The sequence below is a fragment of the Oncorhynchus masou genome, chromosome 4, assembly GCF_036934945.1.
Source record: "Oncorhynchus masou masou isolate Uvic2021 chromosome 4, UVic_Omas_1.1, whole genome shotgun sequence".
In the NCBI taxonomy this organism is placed as follows: Eukaryota; Metazoa; Chordata; class Actinopteri; order Salmoniformes; family Salmonidae; genus Oncorhynchus; species Oncorhynchus masou.
Window position 1 is genome coordinate 8,051,881 of NC_088215.1, and position 23,534 is coordinate 8,075,414.

General features: G+C 43.0%; 1 protein-coding gene across 1 annotated transcript; it reads left to right on the forward strand.

The window, feature by feature from the left end:
* Nucleotides 1-255: 255 nt before the first annotated feature.
* Nucleotides 256-21,591, forward strand: LOC135522612 (mucolipin-1-like). Its single transcript, XM_064949046.1, has 14 exons — nt 256-520; nt 9,267-9,538; nt 9,856-10,023; nt 10,498-10,648; nt 11,379-11,460; nt 11,804-11,900; nt 13,643-13,742; nt 14,257-14,363; nt 14,810-14,959; nt 15,152-15,253; nt 15,336-15,458; nt 15,901-16,107; nt 16,909-17,039; nt 17,357-21,591. The coding sequence occupies exons 1-14, from the start codon at nt 475-477 to the stop codon at nt 17,391-17,393; spliced, it is 1,773 nt and encodes a 590-aa protein (XP_064805118.1). The 5' UTR covers nt 256-474; the 3' UTR covers nt 17,394-21,591.
* The last annotated feature ends 1,943 nt before the right edge of the window (nt 21,592-23,534 follow it).

Consider the following 23,534-nt stretch of genomic DNA (forward strand, 5'->3'; position numbering starts at 1 on the left):
TTTTCCCTTTTGACCTTGGAACTATTTGCACATGGTTACGACACTGTATACAGACATAACACGACATTTGAATGTATTTATTCTGTTTGAACTTTGGTGAGTGTAATGTATAACTGTTCATTTAAAAAAAAAAAGTTTATTTCGCTTGCTTTTGCACTGTGAACACGTTCCCCATGCCAATACAGCCGTTTGAATTGAAAAAGATGTGAACAAGGGCCACCTTGTGCAGTCACGTGACACATGAGTCACGTGATGTCGCCTGAGGAAGCGAGTTATGTCTTGTCCCGATGCTGAACCTCTACAGTAAATGCAGAACGCACAGAAAAACGTCGTCCTCATGGCTATCTTCTCGGACAGTTAACTCCACGCCAACAATATACTCGCGTTTTATGACAGCTTTTATTTGCCATCGCTTATTCTGAAACTGTTCAGATTTTTATGTCGCATATTTATTTATAGTTTTAAAACGTTTACATGGCTACAGCAAGCGGGAATTGCAACCACGGCGGCGCTGGTTCAGGTATGTTGAGTTGTTTACAAGTTATTTTCAATAATTTTCTGACATGTTACTTTGTAACTTTGTGTTTTTAAATGGTTTGTTATATTGTTGCATGTCTTTCACTGAAAGGAGGGCCATGGGTATATTCTACTTGTGTAACGTAGCCCTACAGAGGGCTGTCATGCCGATCATCTCCATAAAACATCTCATTCTAGGTACAAAATGAATGGTGATTAATCGTGAATAAATGCATAAGTAACATTGTGGAACACGGTAACATTGTATGAGGTTGACGCAGCAGCATTAACAATGTTTTGTTACAATGTTTCCAAACACTGACTGGAAGAAGCGTTATTGCTTAAATGTGTACAAAACCATCCACCATATTTAGTCAGTTATCCACAATATGTTTTGTTTTTAATCATGTGATCGCTGTTTCTGGGCAAGTCATACAGCTTTAATGTGTGCAATATGAGTCGTTGTGTGTATGCTATTCCTGAATCCTGAATGATGCCCTATTTCCAATAGAAACTAGTAGCGTTATGCTATCCATTCACAGGGTAAGTTGAGCCGCCTACATATTATCATTACCTCTTTAAAACCATGTCCATATTTCCCAAACACAATTCAAAACAATCACAATCGCTTTGACTTTTAATCATTTTACTCATCTTTTAACACAGTATTATCACCTAACAAACACTGTATATTTTAAACACTTTTAATATAAGCCAAGCCCTGGTGTTACCTCATATCCCAGCAATAATGTATTGCATAACATCTAGGAAGAAAACACTTCAATTTGCTTAACTTGCCATTGGCTCGACTTACCCCATAGCCACTGGCTCAACTTTACCCCAAGGCAAACAGAACGACAAGGATGTACTTTCAGGATAGGTTTAGGGCCTCATGTTGACGCTTATAGAGACCCCAAGTGATGTATAGAACAATCTTTAAATTATCTGCTTTGGTTTATATGCAAGCATCATGAAACCTCTAGCACAATAAATTCATTTGAGATGGTGAAAAACAGTTTGTTGGGACTTAACTTGCTTACCACTTTCCATGTGGTTTCTTCCTCCACAGACTCAATGAAATCATGACTTCTTCCTAAATATTTGGTCAAATCATACATTTTGTGCATGGTTTCCTAGAAACAAGGGGTGGCCAACTTACACCACTCTCCCCTACAGACATTCTGGATGAAATAGGCAAAGAGTTCGCTTTATGTTGACCTGCTGCTGACAGAATTAGCTAATAATGGTTGTCAAGTTTGAGGTAGGAAATTATACCTGATGGCCACTTTCAGCAAGGAAAATTGTAGCCTTGAAATTGTTCTATTTTATCCCGCCATTGCAGTCAATGCTGTACTTCAATACTCATGAGTCTTGATTCAAGCAATTATTCCTAAATTCCAGGGTTAGCGCTATCCGGGATCCCTGGGACATCTCTACCCTAAACACTAGCCCCCACCACAAGCATTTTAAATTATTAGTTGGACGTCCCAGGGATTCCATTAAAATTCTAGAGCGTTGGAAGCTGAAAGAAACTGTTTCATGAGCCCCCTCCAGGACTCCAAAGACGGACTACTCTTGCTCCCTCCTACCACCATAGCATGTCTGCTACATTTTAAACCAGACTGACCCAGGTTCTCCATCTACCATACTCTGTGATAACCTCCCACCACCCAGTTACTTAACTTCCTCTCACATGTGTCATAGTCTATGGTGGCCATATGACTGTGGACATAGGCTTTCACTTCTGCACTTCACTGTGTGTGGTTCAGGGTTTTAGAAATGGTCTTGTAAGCAGTCAATAGATTTTTTTTCTCATGCAGTAGTATACTTTCAACTCATTTACAGTACTTAATTTGTGGGTTGCAAAGGGTTGGGATTTTCCCATGGAAAGCCTGGAATTTGGGATATTTTGCTTATATTCATCAAAAGAGTTAGCTTATAACAGTGAACCTTTTTTTGTGGGATACACAAGGCAATTATAGGTCTTGTGGCATATTTTGATTAAATTTTCCCAAATTCAATGGAATTTCAACCCTCTGCATGCACTGTGCATTCTTCCATCACATGTGCAGTGCACTCTTTCATCACATGTACAACTGATTCTCAGATCTTGCACACTGATGAGATGCTATTGAGCCCACACTACTGCACTGTCTGAGCCTAGGAAGACATCGTTTCTGGTATGTTTTGATTCCAATACTAGGTGGGGTGAATACATTTTATATGACATACATGATTTTTTTGTTAACTAGTAAATGGCAGCCTACAGCAAAGTGTGTTTTAAATCACCTAACTTGTTAACAATTTCTGCTAGTTAGTTTTTGCTACCATGTGGGTTTTAACTTGCTGCCTGCTAACCGAGGAGTGTTAATTCACCTGTTTCCATACATGTTTCATTTTACAACATTTATCTTACAAATTAGTTATTTAATCTATTTATCTGTACATGGAATTGTATTTGTTGTTTTTATTACAGGAAAATGCCACAGGCACTATTTAATGTGTGGAGACATTTCACTGCAGCTAATGTAGAAGGAAAGCTGTGTACATTTGCAAATACTGTGCCAAATCATATGTGAAGAATGCAACAAAGATGCAGAATCATCTGGCTAAGTGCATAAAGTTCCCTCAGTGCTCACAACAAGCAACCTGTGAAAAAAGTCCCTCTACTTCTATTCGAGGTGAAAATGATGAATCAGACACCTTATCGAAAGCAACAGCTCATGGCCATCCTGGAATCAGATGTTTTTTTGACTCAATGGAGGAACGTAGTCAGAGAAATGCTGATAGAATGTCTTGTTCGAGCTGTGTATGCAACTGGTTCACCTCTGACGCTCACAGGCAATGTGTATTGGAATAGATTTCTGAATGTGCTTCGACCAGCATACACCCCTCGAACCACACATTCTTTACTGACTCATTTTTTGGATGCAGAGTTGAACAGAGCTCCAGTGAAGGTCAAGCAAATCCTAGAGACGGCAGACTGTATTGAAATCATCTCTGATGGGTGGTAGAATTATCATGGGCAAGGAATAATTAACTACATAATCTCAACCCCTCAACCAGTGTTCTACAAGAGCACACAAGGGACAAAAAGACACACCGGTCTCTACATTGCAGATAAGCTGAAGGCAGTCATCAATGACCTTCGACCACAGAAGGTAGCACTGGTGACAGACAATGCTGCAAACATGAAGCCTGCTTGGTCTAAAGTGGAGAAGTCCTATCCTCACATCACACCCATTGGCTGTCCTGCTCATGCATTGAATCTGCTCCTCAAGGACATCGTGGCACTGAAAACAATGGATACACTCTACAAGAGAGCCAAGGAAATTGTTAGGTATGTGAAGGGTTATCAAGTTATAACAGCAATCTATCTCACCAAGCAAAGTGAGAAGAATAAGAGTACCACATTGAAGCTGCCCAACAACACCCATTGGGGTGGTGTTGTCATCATGTTTGACGGTCTTGGAGGGGAAGGAGTCTCCAAGAAATGTCCATAACACAGTCTGCCGATATGGACAGCCCCATCAAGAGGATCCTCCTGGATGATGTATTTTGGGAGAGAGTGGTAAGCAGCCTGAAACCTATAGCAGTAGCCATTGCACGGATTGAGGGAGACAATGCCATCCTGTCTGATGTTCAGACTCTGCTTGCAGATGTAAGAGAAGAAATCCCTACTGCCCTGCCCACTTCACTGTTGCTCCAAGCAGAGGAAACTGCAGTTCTGAAATACATCAAAAAGTGTGAAGACATCTGCCTGAAGCCAATACATGCCGCAGCGTACAAGTTGGACTCCAAGTATGCTGGCAAGAGCATCCTGTCTGGTGCAGAGATCAACACGGCCTATGGTGTCATCACTACCGTGTCTCACCACCTTGGCCTGGATGAGGGCAAGGTTCTTGGCAGTCTGGAGAAGGAAGTACTCTTCCAAGCAAGGGCTTTGGGGTGTAGATGCAATATGCAAGTCGTGCCAACATATCTCGTCAGCCACCTGGTGGAAGGGACTTTGTGGATCTGAGGCTCTTTCCCCTCTTGCCTCCATCCTCCAAATCCCACCAACATCAGCCGCCTCAGAGCGCAACTGGTCCTTGTTTGGGAACACGCACACCAAAGCACGCAACAGGCTGACCAATACAAGGTTTGAAAAATTGGTGGCCATCTGTGCAAATTTGAGACTTTTTGAGCCTGACAACGAGCCATCCTCAACAAGGTTGGAAAGTGACAGTGAAGATGAGGCCTCTGTCTGATGTTCAAGAGGTGGACATTTGAGGAGGTCCAGGGTGAAGACATGGAAGACAACCTAAGCTTTAGTTTCTAGACTATCATTTTACAGATGTATGTTGAAAATGTTTTTGGGAGATGCAATGGATCATCGGGGATCATTCAATATTCCCTTTATTTTGTTGTTCAGTTGAATCATCCCATGTGAAGAGTCAACTCATTTAATTAAAGTTCAATTTTTCTATTGGAAAGATTTACTTGTGATAAGGTAAAAGGTTTATGTTTCTGTCGCCATATGATATGGTAAATATATACGATGCAAAAAACATCTACATTTAAATGGTATTAAAATTAATTTGCTTATATTCCCATTAATTACCACAAAGTTTCCACCCCTGAATATTCCCCAAAATGTGCAACCTTAACAACACCGATATAAAGTGTTTTTTTTTCTCAAAGTTGCCAGGATGTCATGTGCATCACACTTCTATCAGTAAACCTGTATGCATTATGAAGCTTCTATTAGATCAAATAAGCCTCATGTATCTAAATAGCAATAATAAAATGGCTTGACTAAATTCAACATTCTTATCCCCCCCCCCCCCCCCCCCATACAAAAACTCCTCAACTTGCTTAAATATTAATGATCTGCTTATGTGTACAGATTTTGCGCGGAGTAAACCCTCCCGCTTCGCCTCTTCCTCTCTGACGTGACCGAACACTTTTACATGGGTGTCCTTTAACAGAAGTCACACGGCACCATCTGCTACAAAAGTTAAATTAGACAAATAGCTCATTGTTGCGAGCCAGGATTCTGGTCATTTTTGCGGTTTGTGATGTTCAAATCCTAGTTGTGATATACATTTTTCCTTTGACAATTCCTTGTGAATTACAGCTATTTATTTTAAGATTTTATGTTGTGAAAGGTTCAGCTAAAACCTTAGAAATTAAGATTATAAATATGTTTAATGAGGAGTTCTTGGAGTCCCTCTCGCAGACTGACTTATAGGCTACTGCTATACAGGGGGGTAGATCTGCTGGAGTGCACCAGAGCCATACTTCACCAATTCTCAGAATGGTGCTTATTTAAAAAACAAACATTTTTTGTTAAAAGCTAAAACAAAGTCTCTCAAGATCACTTAATGTTTCATTAGTATTCTACATTGGCCTAACATACCGACTTTAATAGCGTACAGTGCATTCTGAAAGTGTTCAGACCTCTTGAATTTTTCCACATTTTGTTACGTTACAGCCTTATGCTAAAATGGATTAAATTATTTTTTCCCCCATCAATCGAAACACAATGCCCCATAACAACAAAGCAAAAACAGTCGGCGTCCACCTGTGGTAATTATAATTGATCGGACATGATTTGGAAAGGTACACACCTGTCTATATAAGGTTCCACAGTTGACAGTGCATATCAGGAAAAAACCAAGCCATGAGTTTGAATGAATTGTCAATAGAGCTCCGAGACAGGATTGTATCGAGGCACAGATCTGGGGAAGGGAACCAAAACATTTCTGCAGCATTGAAGGTCCCCAAGAATACAGTGGCCTCCATCATTCTTAAATGGAAGAAGTTTGGAACCACCAAGACTCTTCCTACAGCTGGCCGCCTGGCCAAACTGAGCAATCGAGGGAGAAGGGCCTTGGTCAGGGAGGTGATCAAGAACCAGATGGTCACTCTGACAGAGCTCTAGAGTTCCTCTGTAGAGATGGGAGAAGCTTCCAGAAGGACAACCATCTCTGCAGCACTCCACCAATCAGGCCTTTGTGGTAGAGTGGCCACACGGAAGCCACTCCTCAGTAAACAGCACATGACAGCCGCTTGGAGTTTGCCAAAATGTACCTCAGACCATGAGAAACAAGATTCTCTGGTCTGATGAAACCAAGATTGAATTATTTGGCCTAAATGCCAACTGTCACGTCTGGAGGAAACCTGGCACTGTCCCTACGGTGAAGCATGGTGGTGGCAGCATCATGCTGTGGGGATGTTTTTCAGTGGCAGGGACTGGGAGACTAGTCAGGATCGAGGGAAGATTAACAGAGGAAAATACAGAGAGAACCTGCTCCAGAGCGCTCAGGACCTCAGACGGGTGAAAGTTCACCTTCCGTCAGGACAATGTCTTAAGCATTGGTCGACTGGGTGATTGTTTGGTCGACCATGATTTTTTTGGGGGGGGGGGTCGAGCAGTGGCAAATATTTCAAATCAAATTATGGCACAAGAGACACGTCTGAGTCGACTAATCCAATACGGAGGCTGCGTGGATGGCACACGGCAGCAGGTAGCCTAGTGGTTAGAGCGTTAGTCCAGTAACCGAAAGGTTGCTAGATCGAATCCCCAAGCGGACAAGGTAAAACTCTTGTCGTTCTGTCCCTGAACAAAGCAGTTAACCCACCTTTCCTAGGCCGTCATTATAACTCGAAACTTGTTCTTAACTGCCTTGCCTAGTTAAGCAAAACTGGAAACCGTGAACATGTTGTCTGTTCGTACTAGTAGCCTAGTCAAAGATGCATCAATGCAATATTGGAACATAACATTGTTACACACCAGCAGAACAAAAGTAAACCTTCAATTTATAGGTTTAAAATATCCCTCTGGTGTCCAGGGTTGATATATTTTTCAACAAATGTTATTGGTTGTTGGATATAAAGTCCAAGATCTTTTATAGGATGATGCAGAATTTGTTACAGGAAATAATCACTGTCAGCTGGTGAGGCTAGCATAGTGCTAACATGTGCCAGGTTATCTGACTGGACCAGCTACAATGTAGCGTTCTATAACGTGCAAGTAAATAAACAATTTTAATTGGCTGATGCGCATTTTGAGACTAAAACAGATTAAAGTTGAAAATAACAACAACAAAAAGTCCACCTCATAACCATGTCCTCTTGCCACAGGAGGAAATAGAAACAGGAAATAGAGTCCAAGAGAGTTAAGATTTGACAGAGACGAGGAGCAGCTTTGCTTGTTTACTGGTTCCATTGAGGTTGCCCAGTGCAGACTGATAGCTGCTGATCCGTTGTAGCGATAGAGATGCTGGCAGACTGATGGTCACAGTGCTGACTATGACTGACGGACAAGGTGCAGGATTGTCTATTAAGCCTTCTCTAACACACCATTGACTGCCCTGAACCGGAACAGCAGGATTTTTCAGCGGATTTATTCAGTTTGATTGACTCTATCTCTTAGTGCGGCTCAGCAACAAGCCCTCATCATCTGCAATTTTGTTTTGACGAATGCCCCCATCAAGATCTGTCAATTTCTTGGCTTGGGCTCCTATTGCTGGCACGAAATGTTACAAAGTGAAATTCTTTCAGCGCAGGTCTGAATTGTTTTTGACAGGGAGAGTCACGCAACTGCTGTCATGTCTGAGTTTTTGTGACCTTGCAAGGTTCTGTGTGTGCAAGTTGTTGATATAATGTAGGCGGGTCACCCCCGCTAGATAGGCTTCTCTCATTCACTTGGCCGAACTAAAGATTGTTAGATATGCAGGTGATTATTGTGGATGACTTACTATAGGTAAACATTGAGATATCACCCTTGCCACACACACACACACACATCAGTGATAATCTCTTCTATGTCCGTCATACCAGATTTTGTGTCTTCAGGTCTGGGTCAGAGTTCTGGTAAACTCACATCCTGTTTACCAGATGTGAGATGACCCAAGAGTTGACAGCAGTTCATTTCCAAGTTCAACTTCATTTTTCTCTATTACTGCTGAACTAGCTCTTTTACCCACTAACTATGTGGTCCACATTTCCCTTCCAAGTCTGTTATTGTCACATGTTTTTTTTGGTCAACTCTGAGGTTGAATTAAGCTTTCACCAGCTGTCTCCACTGAATGCACAGTGATATAGGTTTTTACTACACCTTTTATGATTTACGTTATCGACGACGCCAATCGAAATGTGTAGCATCGCACCTCAGCTCTGCTCCTTTGACAAATGACTACCAAGTCAGACGGGTGTGGTAGCGTAGCAGTAGCCCGACCATCCCTGGAGTCTTTCTGTGTCTTCCATCTCCAGTGGTGTGTTTCTGTCAGCCTTGAGGGGCGGAGCCGTCAGCTACAGCACACCAGTCACCCGCTTCTCTTCCTCCAGGGAGGCTGTCTGTCTGATCTGGGTGTTGTTTTAATAAGCCAGCCTGTATCACCTCCCAGGGTTTTACTAGATCGAGACGTGATGAAGGATGACTACATGAGGCGAGGGAGATTAGGAAATGTAGTGAATGAAAGCTGCCCAAACTAGTACAAGAGCTGTCACTCACTGAAGGGTAACATTACGACACGTAGCCTATTCATCGGTAAGAAACAGTGTCAACGGTTCAAAGCCACATACACTGGGTAAACCGTGTCGGTGCTCACAGAGGAAATGGCACTAATATGGAGTGTCGTTAGCGGTGCGCTATTGCAGATTACATTGCTGTTTCTTTGATAGGCCATATTAGTCACTTTCACTATCCTTCTCTCGCTGCTAACATGTTTTTTTCTTCCCTCGCTCTCCATCTGTCTCTCCAGAGAAGGAGAGGTTGGTTTCCTCTGTATCTCCTCATGGCTACGGCTCCAGCGACAGCAGCGACAAGCATGTTCACCACAGACACAGCCATGGCAACCCCCGGTTGCCCACAGCAACGGCGGGGGGCTGGCTGGGGGCAGAGCAGGAAGAGGAGGCCCTGCGCAGGAAGCTCAAGTACTTCTTCATGAGTCCCTGTGACAAGTTCCACGCCAAGGGCCGCAAGCCCTTCAAACTGGGCCTGCAGCTCCTCAAGATTATCATTGTCACGGTGCAGGTAATTACACACATTTAGTTTCATATTCACTTTGAGTGTATAAACAGTACATTTTAAACTCCCTCATGACAAAGCTTGGATTTTATGGCAGGACCAACAATCCTGAAGTACATAACAACTGACACCTTGTTTCATATGCACCGTTCCTATTGGTGGACAGTCTGTGCATCTGACGTTTTTAAATAGGGACCGACAATCTTTACAACAATAACTTCTATAATTTCCCTACGAGCAAAAAGGGTTATGTTATAGTTGCGAACAGTCGCTTTCCTTCAATAAAACACCTGAATCCCTACTTCCCTCCCTCCCTCCCTCAGCTGGTGTTGTTTGGCCTCAGCAACCAGATGGTGGTGACGTTCAAGGAGGAGAACACCATGTCCTTTAAGCACATCTTCTTGAAGGACTATGACGAGGGCTCCGACGACACGTTGGCCGTGTACACACAGAGCGATGTCTACGAACACATCTTCTACGCCGTAGACCAGGTAACAGTCACTAACGACACCTGGGTCATGTTCGTTAGGGCATGCAATAGAAAATGTTTTTAAAACGAAAATGTTAATGGGGGTTTCAGCAAATCTCTCCTTTTGGTGCCGAATGTACACGACCCGGCATACAGACTGATATGTAAACATGTCCATGCAGCGCAAAGAAGGACCACATCTCGTCCCCTTCATATTTTCATCCTCTACTTTCAACTAAAAGCCTCCAACTCTTAGGCCCTGTTTGAATATTTAGAATGTATCCTTTCCTTCCCTGCATAATTTTGAAGTACTCACAGATCTGAGCGAGTTTGATTGGCGGAAGATGTTGTGTGGAAACGTTCACTGATCGTCCACGAATCCTCATACAGAACACTGATTACCTCAAATTAGGGAGAAAGGAGGGATGAATTTAATTTTTTTTTATTAGAGCAGGGCCTGCTTCTCCATCCTCGTACTCTTCCTCCTCCCTCACAGTATTTGATGCTACCCGAGACCACGGTGGGACGCTATGCGTACGTCTATGGGGTGAACGGGAGTGCCCTCTCTCTCTGCCAGCAGTACTACAAGAAGGGCAGCATCGATCCCGCCAATGATACCTTCAACATTGACCCTCATGTTATCACAGGTACATCGATCTACTTTATTGCATTATGCCAGTGGTCACCAACCCTGGTACTAGAGCTACACAGTGTTTGTGCTTCCCAAATGGCACCCTATGGAGTGGGAATGTGGTGCCATTTGGGGCTCAGGTTAAATCTAGTTCTGTTCCAGCATTAAAACGCCTGATTCGGCTTATGCTTTTGATGATTAGTTGACTGGTTGAGAGGATGAGTTTTGTGCCGGATTTGAACAAAAGCCTGCACACCTTGTGGCTTTCCAGGGCCACGTTTGATGATTGACCATTGCTTTTATTGCTTTATAAGTTAAGTTATGTCATTTCCTAGCCAAAGAGATGCTAAGCTGCTTATTTCCAGTACCACGTCATCTTTTCAGGAACGATTAATCGTAACTGTATATTTTTTTTTTATTGACTAAATGTGTGTAAATACTGTATTGTTCCCCAATCATGTGAAAGTAGTAGGAAGCTCCACTTCCTTATATGAGCTGATACTTGGGGCAATACTACTGACTAAAGGGAAAACGCATTGAACAACAGAAATCAACTGGTATTGAAATGGCCCACCTTTTGACTCTTGACATGATCACCAAAACAGAATAACCATAGATATATAATTACTAGAACATACATTTATTTCAGTGTAATGGTAATTCTATTTCAGTGTAATTCTATTTCTATAAGGAAAAACATTAACAGCCACTGAAATGACTAACTTCTCTCTCTGTCCTGTTACTAGATTGTGTGGGGGTTAACCCTCTGTCAGTCCCTCGAGCGCCTTTCGGCAGTGACTACAAGAACTTTACCCTCAAGTTCCACAAGTAAGGCTTCATTTTTCACATATCTTTTCAAATGACTTCGGGCTCATGTTTTCTGTAGGTCTACCACTAAGATAGATACTACAAAGATGGATGTCCCATCTAACTGTTAATTTTTATCGCTCTCACACACATTCAAACTGTTCACACACTACCTATAGCCCTGAGTTATGTTCATTAGATGGAAAACTAACAAAAAAAAGGGAGGGTCTACCTGGACTTGTCCAATAAGAAACATACATTTTTGTTTCGTGTTGCAAAATGTTTGAAAACTTTTCTTTGCTTTCACTTTGACACAACCCTGATGTCCCTCTTGTTTTTTTTCTTTTCACTCTTTGTTGTCTAGACTCATAAACGTGACGATACAGTTCCAACTAAAGGCCATCAACATTCAGACCATCATCAACAACGAGATACCTGACTGTTACACCTTCTTCATAACGGTGAGTCCCACCCCCCTTCCCTCCCCCACCACTTCCTGCAAATGGTCCTACCCAGTCTGTGGCTCATTGTAACCTGTTTAGTGTGTAGTAGTTGCTGTGGAAACCTTTTCATTGCCTGTATATTATAGCTATGACCCGTTTTGTTATAAACTATTAAAAAAAAGGAACGTCCTTTCACTGTCAACTGCGTTTATTTTCAGCAAACTTAACATGTGTAAATAGTTGTATGAACATAAGATTCAACAACTGAGACATAAACTTAACAAGTTCCACAGACATGTGACTAACATAGATTGAATAATGTGTCCCTGAACAAAGGGGGGGTCAAAATCAAAAGTCAGTATCTGGTGTGGCCACCACCTGCATAAAGTACTGCAGTGCATCTCCTTTTCATGGACTGCACCAGATTTGCCAGTTCTTGCTGTGAGATGTTACCCCTCTCTTCCACCAAGGCACCTGCAAGTTCCCGGACATTTCTGGGGGGAATGGCCCTAGCCCTCACCCTCCGATCCAACAGGTCCCAGACGTGCTCAATGGGATTGAGATCCGGACTCTTCGCTGGCCAATGCAGAACACTGACATTCCTGTCTTGCAGGAAATCACGCACAGAACGAGCAGTATAGCTGAGGGCATTGTCATGCTGGAGGGTCATGTCAGGATGAGCCTGCAGGAAGGGTACCACATGAGGGAGAAGGATGTCTTCCCTGTAACGCACAGCGTTGAGATTGCCTGCAATGACAACAAGCTCAGTCCGATGATGCTGTGACACACCGCCCCAGACCATGACGGATCCTCCACCTCCAAATCGATCCCGCTCCAGAATACAGCCCTCGGTCTAACGCTCATTCCTTCGTGGATAAATGCGAATCCGATCATCACCCCTGGTGAGACAAAACCGTGACTCGTCAGTGATGAGCACTTTTTGCCAGTCCTGTCTGGTCCAGCGACGGTGGGTTTGTGCCCATAGACGACGTTGTTGCCGGTGATGTCTGGTGAGGACCTGCCTTACAACAGGCCTACAAGCCCTCAGTCCAGCCTCTCTCAGCCTATTGCGGACAGTCTGAGCACTGATGGAGGAATTGTGCATTCCCGGTGTAACTCAGGCAGTTGTTGTTGCCATCCTGTACCTGTCCCGCTGGTGTGATGTTCAGATGTACCGATCCTGTGCAGGTGTTGTTACACGTGGCCTGCCACTGCGAGGACGATCTGCTGGCCGTCCTGTCTCTCTGTAGCGCTGTCTTAGGCGTCTCAAAGTACCGACATTGCAATTTATTGCCCTGGCCATATCTGCAGTCCTCATGCCTCCTTGCAGCATGCCTAAGGCACGTTCACGCAGATGAACAGGGACAATGGGCATCTTTCTTTTGGTGTTTTTCAGAGACCGTAGAAAGGCCTCTTTAGTGTCCTAAGTTTTCATAACTGTCACCTTAATTGCCTACCTTCTGTAAGCTGTTAGTGTGTTAAAGACCGTTCCACAGGTGCATGTTCATTAATTGTTTATGGGTCATTGAGCAGTGTTTAAACCCTTTACAATGAAGATCTGTGAAGTTATTTGAATTTTTACTAATTATCTTAGAAAGACCGGGTCCTGAAAAGGGACGTTTCTTCTTTTGCTGAGTTTATTATCCCTTGAAGAGTCCACCACTTTGTTTTTATGTTTAATTTTATTGCCAATGTTTACAGCAAGTGCTAGTTACCTGTAGGAATGTCTGATCTGTTGCTCTTTCCATCTGATTCTCCAGATAGTCCTGGACAACAAGGCTCACAGTGGGAAAGTGAGGATCAGTCTGGAAAACCAGGCTTTTATAAAGGAGTGTAAAGACCCCAGTGTGTCAGGCCACGGTGAGATAGACGTTTCGTTTTTATTAGACATTTATTTCACCAGGGTAATATTAATTAAGCACCAAACAGACTGAAACGTAGGGACTACCTGAACTACTTCCGTTGCTAAATATTTTTAGACGGTGTGCCCTAATTATTACGACCCAGGAGAATCTCGAGGTAGTAAACCATTTTTTTTGAGAGAGATCTGATAAGAGAGTCGGCTAAAAAATAATATATATATATTATTTATATGTGTGTATATATATATAATATTTATATGTATACATATATGCATGGGTCAATACAAAACTACACACAGAATGACCAGACAGAAATGAACCGGTCCAACTTCTAACCACAAACAAACACTATGTAGACACTAAGCAATCTCCCCATTCGCCATCTTCATTTGACCTCATAAGACATTATTGATGTCAACATGAAAGATTTACTTCAGTGGAAGTAAGTATTCGCCCCTCTGCTTCTACTTGATGAAACCACTAACTCCTCTCTTTCCTTCCCTCCCTCTCAGCGGAGAACTACACGCGGGTAACGTTTGACGTGGTGGTGGTGATCGTTTGTATACTGTCCCTGGTGCTGTGTGGCCGCTCCATACTCCGCGGCATCATACTACAGGCCGTAAGTCACTGGGAGGTAGAGGGTAGGAAGAGAGAATGTGGTGAAAAGGAGGAACATCCAATCTGGTGGTTCTCTATAACTCAGTTGGTAGACCGTGGCTCTTGCAACGCCAGGGTTCTATCCCTGGGACCACTCATAACGTAAAATGTATGCATACATGACTGTAAGTCACTTTGGATAAAAGCGTTTGCTAAATGGCATATATTATCTGAGAACAAACTGTAGATACATTTGTTTGCTTGTTATAGGGTTGGGGAGTGGGGTGGGAGAAGGAGAGAAAATATATTTTTTTGATGGTGAGGTGATTGGCATTCTGTGAAGTGATTCCGTTCTTCGAGTAATGTTCTGCAACACAAAATCTGAAAAGGTGTGATAACTCGTCTTCCCAGTAGGGCCACCCAACTCCTCTGTCTCTCTCTCTCTCTGTCTCTGTCTCTGTGTAACAGGAGTTTGTCGAGTTCTTCAAGACCAACCTGGGCCGGAAAGTAAGCTGGGACGAAAGGATGGAATTCATCAACGGCTGGTACATCCTGCTCATCATCAGTGACGTCCTCACAGTCATCGGCAGCATCATCAAGATTGGCATCGAATCCAAGGTCAGTCCCCCTCCAGGGGACTTTTTCCTCTACTGCTCAGAGTAGAATAGAATACCTTTTATTTTTCCCAGAGGAAAATGCTAAAGAATTATTTGAAATCACCACTCAAAATTGTATCTCAGTTTGGGTTATGATAAAGGTTGTTGTGCTATGCTCATGAGGCATTTATGAGTTGAATATCTCTCCATACAGAATTTGTCATCGTATGATGAGTGTGGCATCCTGTTGGGGACCTCCACCTTGTTGGTGTGGGTCGGAGTCATTCGCTACCTCAGCTTCTTCCAGAAGTACAATGTAAGTTGCCTACACACACAGACTCACAGACACACTAACGATGACAGTGTTTCACCCACTCTCCTGGCTCTCTCCCTCTCAGATCCTGATCGTGACCTTGCGAGCTGCGTTCCCCAACGTGATCCGGTTCTGCAGCTGTGTGGCTGTCATCTACCTGGGCTACTGCTTCTGTGGCTGGATCGTGCTCGGGCCCTATCACGTCAAGGTACAGACAGCCACCATTTTGAAGCACAGGCAGACATGCTAACAGGAGAAGGCCAATAACAGAGCGGGTCGGCAAATAGATTGAAAAGGAAAGTGAATCTGGAGGGGGACACCCCATATGGTTCAGTGATGACGCACAATGGTGCATTTTGGGATTTTGCACAATAATGAGGTACTGTGTTATTAACATGTGTTTGTCTATTATTATAATTCAATATTTACTGGCCCTTGCCAGTAAGATGGCCATAAGGGATTTATTTTGTACCAAAAATAATTGTGTACTGAATCCTGAAAAATGTTGAACCAATATAAGTGAGATGGTCATGTTAAGTCACATGGTTGTTTGTGTAATTTAAGTTTCTCTCCCTATCGTATTCAATTAATTAAGCTGTATTGCTATGAAATGTAATTGAACTGTTTCCCTCTCTCTCGCCCTCCGTCAGTTCCGCTCTCTCTCCATGGTGTCGGAGTGCCTGTTCTCGCTGATCAACGGCGACGACATGTTTGTGACTTTCTCTGAGATGCAGGAGAGCAGCACACTGGTGTGGGTGTTCAGCCAGGTCTACCTGTACACCTTCATCTCCCTCTTCATCTACATGGTACTGTCGCTCTTCATCGCCCTCATCACCGGTGCCTACGAGACCATCAAGGTAACGACAAAGGGCGCCATTTTCGTCAGGCAAAAGAGCACAGATCTGTGTAAATAATACAGTAAAACTCATCATCCACAGTGAGATTTAATTTGAAAATGTTCTTCAGCGATGTGCATTTTTAGAGATCAAGGTACAGCCAATAGTCATTATAGCCCTTTATCTATGAAGGAAGTTAGAGGTAATTTCTCAATATGACTGGAAGACAATAGTATCTACGAGCATGCTTGCAGTTACCCTGGACTTCCAGTCATTGCTCTAACGCTATTTGGCAATTGCGCTAACTCTAGTTAGCAACTTCCTTCAAACTGCATGCAGAGACATAAAAATGGTATCCACAAGTTCATCTGACTCTAGGGAAGTAGATGAAGGACTTCATTGCCAAAATCCCGTAGTGTCCCTTTAAACAGACTCTAATCCAAATGAATGTAAAAGATAAGCATTGAATAATTTCTTATTTGCTGCTTGTCTTTTACTGTCATTTGGAGTTGAGGCGTATAGCTGGATTTACACAATACATTTTGTGGGATGTCGATTCATATTTAGAGTTGCCTTCCTCATGAAGAACGTTCATGTTCACTGCTCATAGCGGTACAAACAGAAGCCAATTCCAAATGACAACACCTAGTGAAAGCCAACCGATCACGGTACACATGGTGGTTGTGTCCCAAATGGCTACCTATTCCCTAGACAGTGCCTTGGTCAGTGGTAGTGCACTACATAGGGAATAGGGTGCCATTTGAGATGCAGAAAGTTGGTAACCCTAAACATGGATGCATGTGTCCTCTCCTGTCCCTCCAGCACCAAACCCAGGAGCCCTACCACATTACGGACCTGCACGCCTTCATCGCAGAGTGCACTGACACGCCCAGCTCGGGCATGTACCGGGGCCTCGAGACCTCGCCCTGCTCCTTCTTCTGCTGCTGTGACAGGTGGGTCAGAGGGCACAGGTCAAGACTGAAGGTAGAAGTCAAGGCCAGGTTCAGAATCCACCCTCTAGCTCCTAACCTCTTCATTTTTTGCCGATCTGAAGGAGTCAGACAGACGGGTGTAAGTTGATGGTGATGGCTCCAACTAGCCTTGATGGGGATGGATGTTCCCCTGTAGAATGATCAGCAGTAGATGCCACTTCAATGACCAGACAATAACAGATGCAGTCACTGTTATCCTTTCTATCACGGTTGAGAGACGTTTATGTTTTTCTACATGTGTATGCGCTATCGTGTTAAGTGCTTGTTTCTTCCCTCAGAACGACAACATACGAGGATGTCCTTTTGGTGAACTGACTGGGTTGTGGTGTCTGGACCTACAGCGCTCTCTGCTGGCCCGGAGCGCTGCACTGCATCCAGATTTTCATTGTCTTTACCATCGAATCTGGGTCAGGCATGAGCCAGGACTATGAGCTGAAAGCCTTGTCTTTTTTGAGTGGATTCATTGACGAGACCACCTGCGTTGTGTGAATGTTATAGGGATGTTGTACAGTAACATACAGCTCAACACCGCATTCCCCACACAGAAAGAGAACAGTGTTTTGCCAAAATTGGGAATTACGCACAATCCATACTTGCTGAGGGCCATAGTGCAATGTCTTGTTAGCACATTTAGCTGCTTTTTAATTGTTTTACATACATTTTTAGGTGTTCAGTAAGCTGCACAAGGGACAAGAACTGGACAAAGCATGTTTTTTTTTTAATGTCAGAAGTTCTGGTTATATATGAAGGTTGATGACAATGACATGCGTACTTCATCCTAGGCCAGAGACTGCTCTGGAGTAGCACTTCCACTGTCCCTAAGGAGAGAGCACTAAAGTCCAGTTCACATGACTCATGCAAGAACGTCATTGCCCTGTCATGAGGCGCAAGCCCATCAAGAACTGCTGAGAGCAAGGCTGGCTTGGCCACAGCTCTTTGTGGTCACCACCACTGAACTCCGTACAAGTCAATTGAACTTAAACCCTGCACTGCGCCTGGACCCAATGGCTCACTCAATGACCTTAATCTTTGCTCTTTGCTGTACAAATCTCCTGCCAAATAGGCTGTGTTTAGACAGGCAGCCCAATTCTGATTTTTTTTCCCCTCCACTAATTGGCCTTTTGACCTTTCACATCAGATCTTTTTCAGAGTTGATTTGATTGGTAAAAATAAGATCAGAATTGAGCTGCCTGTCTAAACGCAGCCATAGTATTTCAGCGTTTTTAAGACCGATCAATTAAAAAAAATCAGTACTCGCACCCAGGTGCTGGTTCTGGTCTCCAGGTACAATATCCATAGAATTGTTCTATAGTTTTAAGTTGGACACAGAAAGAGATGCAGTGCATCATCTCAAGCACACCTACAGTACCAGTGGTTTCAGTAGGTGTTAATCCGATGACACAGCACACAGGGTAAACGTCAGTGCCGTTGTTGATTTTGTACGTGTCAAGTTCTACACTGTACATGTCCTGTTCACGATGCACAAATTATGCTTTTTGTCGCTGCGTGCTGAACACTGCTTCGTCAGAGTTCATTTGAAAAAGGGATCCGTAGTGAAGTAGTCAAGTCTACTCCCGAGTCTCACAAAGACCCACCATGGCACAACATTCCGGTCGCAATGGAAATATGACTGTCCAATTTTGCCTGACCTGAATGTCACTTCCTTAAATGAGGAAACTACACGATTGGAAAATGGAGAGTTCATCTATTTTTTTGTGTGTGAATTTTTAAAGGCCTGTGCTCCAGTCATGGACAATATGGATGGAGAACTGCAAATTGTATCCGACTGGTCTAAAGAACAAAGACTGCCTGCGAGTAACGGGGAGAGTATAACGAGCAGGCCGGACAGTTAAGCGAGGCCAGAGGGATGGGGTATTTGCGAGCATTGCAGTAATGCTAGTGGTGTTGACCCAGAAGAATGCTCTTACGTATGTTTCGTTCCCAATCTGTTTTAAGTCTCATAATGATGTCTAGTTTAAAATGAACCTTGTGAAAGTTTAAATTATTAATGTTTTTTTTAAATGTTGGATTGTTATGTATCTAGAGAGAAACGCCTAAGGGGAGCGTGGTCTTCAGGTTCAGGCTCCAGAAAGTGGTCATGCATTGAGCTTTGTACTCCAATCACCTTTGAAGGAGGAGAAAAAAAATGTTTTTTTTTATAATAGGTTATAGGCCTGCTTCCATTTTGGTCCCAGCTACTTCTTCTAAAAGTGAACCTTTTGGCGTTGATAGATTCCATAGAACCAATGTGTAGGCAAAGTTATACGGGAATATAAACTCCCAAAAAGGCTAAAAGCAGAGCTTTCACCATATCTGTTCTTTAGGATCTGAGAACACCAAAGGGCGAGAGGCTACGAGAAGTGGCTAGGGGCTGAAATGATACTGGGCCATAGCCTGTCTGTCGGTTAGTGACGAGTCATGTAGCTCTTATTTGAATGGTCATATAGTACATTTAAATTAAATGTATGTTCTTAACTAAGCAGTACACCAACAGGATTTGTTTTTGGCCTTGCGTTTGTACATTGTAGTAATAGACACTTAAGAGGTCCTGTCCGAGCAGTCTGTAGACATTTATACAGTTCATTGTGTAATCTTTTTTTTTTCTTATGTTCATCTTACTTGAACATTGTTTTGAGTATGTTGGATCTCTGTGCCACACTCGGTATGATGCCAAACCACTGATGATTAAATGCCTGTTTGTTCACGTGGCTGGAAATACTTCGGAGAAGGAGGAGGTGGCAATTGCTTTGGGCTGCATCCCGATTCTCCACCCTTCTCCCGAAGTCTGCATTTGCACACATCGATGAATTTAAAAGCAATGGATTGGTTTAATCGTTGGCTAGAGAGAATTTCAACTTGTTAAATCCATGACCGGAAGTGTGCAAGTGCAAATATTTTTTAAAGGGTGAAGAATCAGGACGCAGCCATACTTTGGGTTCTTCACCACTTGATTTTGATCAAACAAAGCTGGTAAAATGATCTGCTTTGTTGATGTTTGAGTTCTATATTGTTTGCATGAAACTCAAGCCCATAGTCAAGCTTACAGTATAAAGTTTGTGAAGAAAAATCATGAGTTTACCTCAGGATGTAATTACCTGAAGTTACCAGAAGGGGGAATAAGGGCTTTTGCACCCCAAAGACTCAGACAATAACATCCTAAAGGAGGAGAATAGACCACCTTACATCCAAGATGTGTTTATTAGGTAGAGCGAGACAATAGGGATCGAATACAACCGAAGACAAAACGTATTATTGTACAACAAATACCGTAGATACATTTACACAATTCATGTAACATTCAATATGCACATTCGTCACAGTCCACATATCAAAATGGCGATGGTAGATCTCCTTAAATCGAACACTTGTGCCCATATCCTGGTAACATAGGAAGTTGGTGGCACCTTAAAAATCTCTTAAGGATCTGCTCCCTTTTTTCAATTTTCGCCTAAAATGACATACCCAAATCTAACTGCCTCAGGCCCTGAAGCAAGGATATGCATATTCTTGTTACCATTTGAAAGGAAACACTTTGATGTTTGTGGAAATGTGAATGGAATGTAGGAGAATATAACACAATAGATCTGGTAAAAGATGATACAAAGAAAAAAACAACCGTAATTTAATATTTTTTTTGTACCATCTTTGAAATGCAAGATAAAGACCATAATGTTTTATTCCAGCCATGGTGCAATTGATATTTTGGCCACGAGATGGCAGCAGTGTATGTGTAAAGTTTTAGACTGATCAAATGAACCATTGTATTTCTGTTCAAGCTGTTGAATCAAGACTGCCCAAATGTGCCTAATTTATTTATGAATAACTTTTCATGTTCAAAATTGTGCACTCCTCAAAAAATAGCATGGCATTCTTTCACTGTAATAGATACTGTAAATTTAGAAGGTGCAGTTTAGATTAATTGGGGAGAATGGGCTTGTGGTAATGTCTGGAGCGAAATTACTGGAATGGTAACAAACACATGGCTTCCATGTTTTTGATTCCATTTTCTCCGTTCTGGACATTATTTTTGATGCCATTCCATTCGCTCTGTTCCAGACATTTTTATGAGCCGTCCTCCCCTCAGCAGCCTCCACTGCCTGGTAACGTACCTTTCCTAAGCAGCCTTTGGCGGCTGATGCAGCACATCATTCCTTCCAGCCCACTTAACCTAATCTCATCATCCATTACGTACTGTTCTGGCTGCCCATCCTTTAGCTGGGCTCTTGGGCCACGCCCATCTCAGTGACACACACACAGTGGACACACCCAGTAGACTACGAGAGTGCAAAAACAAAGTATGTGCACACCACTTGATGCCGGCGTTGGGTTTTTCTTGTTATTCTTTTTTCCCACACCAAATACAAACACACACACCCAACGACTACATCTCCTCTGCCAGACCCGCATGCTCACACCTTCATCCCTAGTGCCAGCATTATTGTTTGCCACTTGGCCTTAAATTGTACCAATTTGTTTTGTTCTCAATATTTCAATAATAAATTATTAGATTATTCCCTTGTGTTAATGATGGATTGATTGATTCCCAAGTTTTTAAGTATATGTTTTTTTTCAAGATGAGTGATGAGAAGAGAATCGTCCAGCCCATTGGGGATCTCCCTACACCCCCATATTGTTTTTCCATTTAACCTTTTATTCATACAGGTTATTTTCATCGAAATATGCCTTTTGCACTAGAGACCTGTAATGACCTGAGGATATGCTTGTGGTTGTTACATGGTGCCCTCAATACATAATGACTACGCTGAGGTAATGGTCTACAATCTAAAGTTTCAATGGGTTTGGTGTCTGTGGCATTGTTATTTCTATAGTATTTCATTTGTCGTTTGATAATGTGTTCCAGTGTGTCAAAAGTGGCCTCACGTTTCCCGACTGCCGAACAACGATGACTTGAGAGAAGCTACTGTAGTAAATGGGTGACGCGCTAGGCTTCCATGATATTTTGAGATGAGGTTCCCTCTAACTGTTGTCTTGGTGGACTAAATACTTCGTACCCAGGTCAGAAATTGACCACCATGACCCTTTTCTTCAGCATGAGTATATATGTGTGTGCTGGTGTAACAGTATAACTTTAGACCGTCCCCTCGCCCATACCCGGGAGCGAACTCGGGACCCTCTGCACACATCAACAACAGTTACCCACGAAGCATCGTTACCCATCATTCCACAAAAGCCGCGGCCCTTGCAGAGCAAGGGGAACCACTACTTCAAGGTCTCAGAGCAAGTGACGTCACCGATTGAAACGCTATTTAGCGCGCACCACCGCTAACTAGCTAGCTATTTCACATCCTGGTCTGTTTGTCTGTCTGTCTGTATATCTGCCAGTCACTCTCTCTGTTAGCCTCTCTGTATGTGTGTGGGCTTGCATGGTTGTTTGCTCTGTGCCATGGGCAGCGTATGCAGCTGTACATGGAGCTGCATACACAAAGTATGTCCGGGATTGGTGTTTGTTTTGGCAGATGGGTGAAACAACAAGACCTCACTGGAAGACTGTGGGCCAGCAAGTCAAATAGGGGGATGAAAGAAACCACTTTGGTTTAACAATTAATCCCTGTTCCATTGCCACAGGCTTTCCCATAGAGACCAATACTGAGCCACACCCTTATAGGACAACATTACAGAGCATTGAGATGGGTGGGCAGAAACAGGAATTAACTGGATTTTGTGGTTTTACTAACAACCCAATTGAGGATCTAAGTTTGTGGCCAAATACACACACACACTATAAAAGCTATGGGGTCAGGGAGAGGCTCTTGGTTCCCCAGTCTCTGCAATAGGCCCTCGACGATTGTAAAGGCTGACAGGCTGCAGATTGCCAGAGCCCTGTGAATAACTGAGACAGACAGAGGGGTCAGACGAACTGTATGAGTCACCCGCTTCCACACACACTATGATGAGGTCCGGTGAACACACACACACATTGTAAGAAAGGCAGTTTGAATGGTGAGGATCCCAATGTCTACATATTTCACATCAATCGTCCATAGTGAATGCATCATGTTTATTTCCAGTCTAACCCTCTCCTCTCCTGACACTGTGAGTTGGGACTTTTCTTTGCCCAAAGACTCCTCATTCATTTGTTGTTCTTTGTCGTCTTGCTGTATAACAAACTTGTTGATGTCAGATTTCTTGGCCCGATTCAGTCTCTTTCTGTCAATTTCATCGTCTTTGTATGTTCCCCGTCTTTGCATTGATTCCTATTGTAAAGCCAGCAGCTGCAACTGGAGGGAACAGAAGCAAGCTGCCACTCCCATTGTGGGCAGTCAGTGCCATGCAGCAGCTGAGGCTGTACCTTGTAACTCAGTTTTTTGCAAAGAAGTAACTCAATGTGCTCTGAACATTTCATAACTCTAGGACCAACAATATTTACCCCAAATAGCTTCGGAAATGTCATAATTGAAATGTTTATGTTCTGGAGATTAAGTTATCAGACAGCGA